The 7,450-nt window shown below is 36.4% G+C and overlaps 2 protein-coding genes across 2 annotated transcripts in view; both read left to right on the top strand.

The window, feature by feature from the left end:
• LOC101298947 (uncharacterized protein At4g26485-like) overlaps positions 1 to 362 on the top strand; it is a 1,588-nt gene extending 1,226 nt beyond the window's left edge. Inside the window, exon 3 of the mRNA XM_004308201.1 lies at positions 50 to 362. Coding sequence (XP_004308249.1) covers positions 50 to 362 — 313 coding nt within the window. The remainder of the gene's footprint in view (positions 1 to 49) is intronic.
• Positions 363 to 1,732: 1,370 nt separating this feature from the next.
• On the top strand, positions 1,733 to 2,830 carry LOC101299244 (uncharacterized protein At4g26485-like). The gene is made up of 3 exons (XM_004308202.1): positions 1,733 to 1,898; positions 2,005 to 2,134; positions 2,527 to 2,830. Exons 1-3 carry the CDS (start codon positions 1,733 to 1,735, stop codon positions 2,828 to 2,830), a joined length of 600 nt encoding a protein of 199 aa, XP_004308250.1.
• The last annotated feature ends 4,620 nt before the right edge of the window (positions 2,831 to 7,450 follow it).

The raw sequence follows: 7,450 nt of genomic DNA on the forward strand, positions 1-7,450 counted from the left end.
GTTGAAGTGAAGAAGGGTCATAATAATCGGATCGTTGACATTTTTCCAGGGTGCATCAGCATTTGGTGAGGGGATTCTTTGCCTGTGCATGTAAAATGCTGCAAGTAAATGGAGAAGTTCATGTGACTCACAAGACCTCACATCCATACAATGAGTGGGAGATAGTGAAGTTAGCAAAAGAATCTGGGTTATATCTGGTTGAGGAAGCATCATTTTCAACAAGGGATTATCCCGGTTATATGAACAAGAGAGGAAGTGGGAAGAAATGCAACCAAACATTTCATGTTGGACGGTGTAGCACCTACAAATTTGCCAAGCTGCCGCTTCAGGAATTTTCGTTCACCACATTATATGATTATTGATAGCAAATGATTGGACTTGGGCCTTGTTTGGTTTGAAAAAAGAATATATTTCCTTTCTCTCTCCCTTTCTTAACGGAAATGAAACTTTCAAAGAACTTTTCATTCCTATGTTTGGTAACATAAGGAGAAGGAAAGTGGTTCATTTTGGTTCAGTTCGATTTTGGATGGAACCGCTTTTCTTGAAGGAAACACTTTCCCTCACTTGCGGAAAGGAAACTGGTTCCGATGTATGGAAGCATTTCCTTTTCTTTTGCTTCCCTAAACATAGGAAATGAACAACTATTATTTCCTCATGTTTTCTGCAAAACAAACGAGACCTTGTATGCAATAGCAAAGTAAATGGGTTTGTGGTCACGATTAGTACATGTTGAAGAAGTTTTTTCCTTTAACGTACATTTTTGAATTGATATGGAAGAATAAGATTGAGGCATAGAAAATCCTGAAAGGACCAAACATTGTTCGAATGGATAAAGGACCAAACATTGTCCGAATGGATAAAGACTAAACATTGTTCATTCACCACATTATATGATTATTAATAGCAAATGATTGGACTTGGGCCTTGTTTGGTTTGCGAAAATGAAAATATTTCCTTTCTTTTTCCCACGAGAAGAGAAAGAGAACGAAAATGAAACTTTCTAAGAACTTTTCATCCCTATGTTTGGTAACATAAGGAGAAAGAAAGCGGTTCATTTCGATTTTGGATGGAACTGCTTTTCTTGAAGAACCAATTTCCCTCACTTGTGGAAAGGAAAGTGGTTCTAATGTTTGGAAGCATTTCCTTTTCTTTTGCTTCCCTCTGAAGGAACAACTATCCTTTCCTCATGTTTTCCGCAAAACAAATGAGGCCTTGTATGCAATAACAAAGTAAATGGGTTTGTGGTCACGATTAGTACATGTTCAAGAAATTTTTTTCCTTAACATGCATTTCTGAATTTGATGCGGAAGAATAAGATTGAGGCACAAAAAAACCTGAAAGGACCAAGTTGAGGTGTAAGGCAATATATGAAAGTGGTTAGTAACCTGTCCTTCGGTAGTCTGTGCTGAAGTCTTGGCCTTTCACTTAACCTATAAATGATGCCAAATATTCTTTGCTTAGTGTGTGTGTGGTATGACTGTCGGTGCTTTCTGTTGCTTTAGTTCATTTATGTCAATATCTGGAGGTCCATGTCTTCAACAAAATCAAGTGACATTCACTTAGTCTGTTACTAAAGCATAACTGCAGCGTCATCATGGTTCTTATTCAAACATCAAATGTTAGAAGATACACTTACAATAGAAATAGAGAAATGCACATAGATTTTGTCCTCAAGAGTAGGAAAGTTAAAGAACTCTGAAAAAACTAAACTAGAAGAAACTCGGTTCGATCGATGGGGGAGGCTATTGCAGACACTAAACAAGAGAAACAGGTGGTGCATTACAGCAGCAAACAGAAGATACTGTTAGTGGGTGAGGGTAACTTCTCTTTTGCTTCTTGTTTGGCTAAAGGATTTGGCTCTGCTAAGAACATGGTTGCCACTTCCCTTGACTCCAGAGGTAATATTAGTATTGATAGGGTAGAAATTGTCTGTATCAATTGTAATACAGCAAAATATATATCAGTCTTTGACACTAAAATACTTCGGATTGATGCTAATTGCAGAGTCAGTATTGGCCAAGTATTCAAATGCAGCACCAAGAAACTTAACAGAATTGGAGGACATGGGATGTGTTATACTGCATGAAGTGGATGTACACACAATGAGGCGGCACCCTCTCCTACTCGATCAACTGTTTGATCGTATAGTCTTTAACTTTCCTCATGCTGGTTTCATTTTCCCTCATGGTTTCATTTTATGGAAACCCAGAAGAGCCAGATCAAGTAAGCCTGAAAAATATTTACATGGTCATGTATGTTTCTTGTCAATATACGGTATATACCTAGTGTTTTATCTTGGGACACTGTCAATTTGGATCATGCTTCAAGAAATTTGTTAGAAGACTGTTAAGTTTTAACAAATTTTGAACCATCTCTGGAAATCACTACAAAGTTTTTACTGTCTGAAAGCACTTTCGGAAAATCTAAAAGCACTACCAAACAGGCCCTCAAACAAGACTTCACCTTATTAGAAGTCCTACCTGAAAACTGCAACACAAGTAATCATGTATTTTTTGTTTTTTCCAGGTTGCATCAGGATTTGGTGAGGACATTCTTCAACAGCGCATGTGAGATGTTGAAAGGAAGTGGAGAAGTTCATGTCACTCACAAGACCTCACATCCTTTCAGTAAATGGGAGAGAGTGAAATTAGCAGAAGAGGTTGGGTTATATCTGGTTGAGGAAGCCTCGTTTTCCAGAGGGGATTATCCAGGTTATCTGAACAAGAGAGGGAGTGGGAAGAAATGTAATCGCACTTTCCCTATTGGTCTATGCAGTACCTACAAATTTGCCAAGCTACCACTTCTTGAATTCTCACAGACAACACTATAGCATGTAATTAGAAAATTATGCAACTAATGTGCAAAACAATGTCAATTCGATTTGAGATTGCATAATCTCATAATGCAGTTTTTCAGACATTTTACTTATCTGAATTAGATTGAAGAATATGACCAAGACGCCATATAAAGTCTAAAAATTACCCAGAGTTTTCATTGTAAAACTGAAAGAACCAAGTTGAGGTGTAAACCAAGATACGAAAGATGCTATAGTTTGAGGTAGCCTAATATCTGGACTAAAGTCTCGTCATTATCACATGAAAATTCAACATACCGAAGTGTACTAGAAATCCAAAGAAATCTTTGTCCTTCAGTCATAAAATAAACATGAATGGAAGGTCGAAAGAATATAATTACTTCTATGTCTGTGAAAGAATACATATCAGATTTATTGCACAACGAAATATCATGATATTTCTTCACATTTTCTCAAGAAATATTTGCTAGCCTATACTAGAGAGTGACTTACAACACATATTTGTCTATACAAAATCATCAGTCAAAATTAAGAATTGTTTGAGAAGGACTCAAGCATACGTCGGAACTAATAATTCAGGGGCACACAAAATTGGGTCATTTCTCTGTAGTATACACTTAACTGAGGATCTTCATTCTTGAAAGACTAACCTGCTTGCTGGAAGACAATTCTTCATGTCAATTGTAGATCTGAATTGTTTACCGGGATGAGGTATGACATTCTCGGAAGAATATGACTGCACTATAGAAAGAGGCTTTTCTTGCATCTTAAATCTTTTATGCTCCTGTCCTGTCAAGAAGAATACAGAGAAAAAAGGTGATTCAAGAATCAGCATTGCACAACAACTAAAACAAAAGAGAATTAACTAGAATCCAAGCAAAAATTACCTTGTGCCCCGTATGGAAAGAATTCATTCTAATTTTTAATTTACTTTTGTTCCCCTATTTGCTGCCATTGCTTCCTCAATGCTTCTAATTACAACACTCAAACTGCTGCGACTTTCTAAAGCTTTAACTGCAGCTCGGTGTGCACTTTTATGCCATTTGAGCAAATTGTAAGATTGCAGAAGAGACCACCTTGCTTGATTTGACATCTATTCATTATAACAATGAGAAAGAAAATGGGGCAAAACTTGGTATCTTTATCAATGAAATGACAGAACTACAGAAAGTCAGTGAAAAAGATACCTCAGCGACAGATAATGGGGGTTGCAGAAGAAGACAGACACCCCTAAATAAATTTTCATCATTTTCTCCGCCCTCTGCCTCCCCATAAATAAGAGCTTTGGCAGCAATGCCTGCAAAAAGCACCATGCAGTACCTGACCAAAAATTACCCAACGTTTAGTAAACACTTCATATATGTTATAACTTTTATTTCCTGCTATGGCACAAACTTCATCAGAAGAGATAAAAGGCAGAGGCAAACTAGGGGGAAATATGGCATATTAGATGAAATCTATATATGGTGATTTCTTAACAAGGACAAAGCATTTTCAAAATTCCTCGGTGATACCAAATAAGGAATGATCTATCTGTTTGAATTTTATAAACTCACAAAAAGTAGCTGCCTCATCCTATAGGGCTTACTGTTTCTTTCAGGTTTTGGAGAAAAATTACATCTTCCAAGGGACCTTACCTGCAATTTCATTTCATACCCACCTGTCAAAAGCACTACCATCAAGTCTTCCTTGAGCAAGGTCACTGGCCATTTTGTCGTCCCAAAACTGAGTTCCCCCGCCTACCAAAAAGAAAAAAAAAACAATAGTGTGAGCTTTCCTTACCATCTTAACAGCACTACATTATAAGAGCATCTTTAACAATGCCAGTTATTTTTAAGTTAAATTTTAGTCAAATTAGCTAAAATGTCATTTTGGAAATATGGCTGCATCAATGTTCTCTATTTTAGATAGCATTACATCAACATTATTCTTCAAATAGAAATTAAATAATTTAGCTAGCCTCATCTAAGTCATCTCGCTAGCTAAATATAGCTAGCGAGATAATAGCTCAAGTTTGGCTAGTCTGCTGGAGCTCCTAAAACATCCAAAAAAGCTAAACACGCTCTCTAAGAGTATCTCTAGCAATGCTAGCCATTTTTAAGTTAAATTTTAGACAAATTAGCTAAAATGTCATTTTGGCTAGTCACTTTAGAAATGTGGCTGCATCAATGCTCTCTATTTTAGCTAGCATTACATCAATATTATTCTTCAAATAGAAATTAAATAGTTTAAATATATTTATACATCACATAAAATATCTTACAAAGAATGTATTAAATTATAGCTAGCCTCATCTCAGTCATCTTGCTCTCTATATTTAGCTAGCGAGATAGCTAAAATATATAACAGCTAAACTTTGGCTAGTCTGCTGGAGCTTCAAAAATATCAAAAAAAAGCTAAACACGCTCTCTAAAATAGATAAAAGCTAAAATAGAGAGTCTGCTAAAGTTGCTCTAAAATAGCTAAAAGCTAAAATAGATAATCTATTAAAGTTGCTCTAACGAGGCTACAACAGTGGCAACCTTGATTTTCTTCTTTAACCAACTGATTTAAGGGAGTAGTCATTAAAATCTAAATAGAAATTTTTCTTTATATAGCTTTACTGGTGTTGTAAGTGTTTATTACATTGTGTTCCAAGCCATACAATAAATCAGTTCTAAGAGCATACAACAATTACAGGATGCATAAAAATTCCAAAAGATATCATTTAACTCACTTAATTATGATGTTGTTAAGCATATGTATAGGCAAACAGTCATGTAGGCAGGTAAAAGTTACAAGTATATCTCGTTATTGCTAAGTTGGTTATTGCTTGAACCACTGTGTGATCAAATTGTTGAGTGTACAACGATCAAAAACAAGTGAAATGGCATTGAAGCACAAAAAAGACCTGAAATTACCTGTCCTTGAATTCCCATATGCACTGCAACAATTGGAACTAATATCACCCCACGAATGGGACAACCCATTAGATAAGCTGCAAATTTTGTAAAGGCAGCCAGTTAATACCTCATGGGTTACACTCTTGCAAGGATCTACGTTAAGTAAATATTTGTTGTGGAACATAGAAATGTAATCCTACAGTAAGACTTAGCAGTGGTTTATCCCCGAGTCGAAATCACTTTAGGCTCTTTTTATATGACATTCAATTCTAAAACTTGTACCAGAGAAATGTGTGTTTACCAGTTAGGAGATGCCCTGCTTCATGGATGAGGATCCGACGTCTATTTGGAGGGCAATAACTGGAAATTTGAGCTAAGCAGCAACCACCAAGGAGGATAGAGTCCCCAAATGCTAGCACCAATATTATCGTAAGGTTAGGCCATCATTGGTGGGTTCTTTTTTATGTCTTTTTAAGAATAAGTTTTATTTCGGTTATTTTTTGTTCTTAGTTGTTGAAATAAGTCACCATTTTCGTATGGCTGACGGAAGGCTACGCCCAAGTATGTGCTATTTTTGGTTTTTTCTTTATTGTCTTTTAGTGGTGCTAGTTACTGGTGGGCTTTGTCCTGCTAAGTGCACGCAGCGTTCCATGTTTGTCCTAATGAGGCGGCGAGTTTCTTGTTTCGTCAAATGGTCACAGCCTCCTAGTGGCAAGATGAAACCTAAGGTCACTGGAAATTTCTAGTGGCATCATTGCCGGAAAGCTGATAGACATGGTAACTTATGGCTCTGTATGAGCAGTTATTTTCCAGTATGTTGCCAAAATTGTAAAGCAAATGGAGTAGCCAATGATGCACTCTTTGTTAAATGGTGTCTGCTACAATGCATAGATTTTGTAGACATGCCTAATATTATTTTAGGGTGTTCTTACAGTATAGGGTTTAGACACAATGTCCCCCCTTGTATTATGAGGTTTTGTTAATGGTTATGACGTGAGGGCTGCCGTTCTTGCTCTTATATTTATAATATAAAAAAAATTACCATTCATATTTATTATGTAGTAAAATCTAGTTCATGTTCATATATTAAGCATCTATCAGCATGGTTGACCCATAAAAGGTAAAATCTGAAGCTAGAAACGAGGTTATGTCTATCAAGTATAAATAACATGAAGATGGAAGTGTGGACTTTTGTGGTGCTGGAACCAGTCAAGTGCACTGTTAAAGTTAACAGATATGTGGTTAGTCAAAAGAGATAATAAAAAGAAACTCCAGTCTCAGTAAACATTTAGTTTTACCTCGATTGTTTTTTTTAATCTGGAAATCACAAACCTGCAACCTCATCTCTAATTCTTTTATTATTCAAACATACCCAAAAATTGAGAATTCCATATTTGCCTCTTTCTCTCGACCTTCAACTGATTTCTGGGGTTTCCATTCTTCCATGGCTTCTCAAAACCCAGCAGATCGATGGAATCATGGCCGACCCACTCATCTCCGACAACCGCCTCAAATTCGAATCATGTAATACAAAGAAAACCTAGTTCCATTCAAACCCAATCAAATTCGAGAATATTTATACCTAAATGTAGTCCTAACACTACCAGAAGAAAGACTTTAGCCGACGAAAATAAAAAAACCAGGTCGATGAATTATTTTTCGTCGGCTAAAGTCCACGTTAGCCGACGAAATTTTCCTTTGTCGGTTTGTCGGCTAATTTAAATTTTCGTCAGCTGAAAAAAAATATTCGTCG

This window comes from Fragaria vesca, linkage group LG7 (genome assembly GCF_000184155.1).
Source record: "Fragaria vesca subsp. vesca linkage group LG7, FraVesHawaii_1.0, whole genome shotgun sequence".
Classification (NCBI taxonomy): Eukaryota; Viridiplantae; Streptophyta; class Magnoliopsida; order Rosales; family Rosaceae; genus Fragaria; species Fragaria vesca.

What these genes read in the sequence shown, in the direction of transcription:
- LOC101299244 (XM_004308202.1), top strand. Translation starts at nt 1,733, where the DNA reads ATGGGGGAGGCTATTGCAGACACTAAACAAGAGAAACAGGTGGTGCAT. An exon ending in CACTTCCCTTGACTCCAGAG is followed by an intron (nt 1,899 to 2,004) that starts GTAATATTAGTA and finishes TGCTAATTGCAG; the next exon opens with AGTCAGTATTGGCCAAGTAT. An exon ending in CCTCTCCTACTCGATCAACT is followed by an intron (nt 2,135 to 2,526) that starts GTTTGATCGTAT and finishes TGTTTTTTCCAG; the next exon opens with GTTGCATCAGGATTTGGTGA.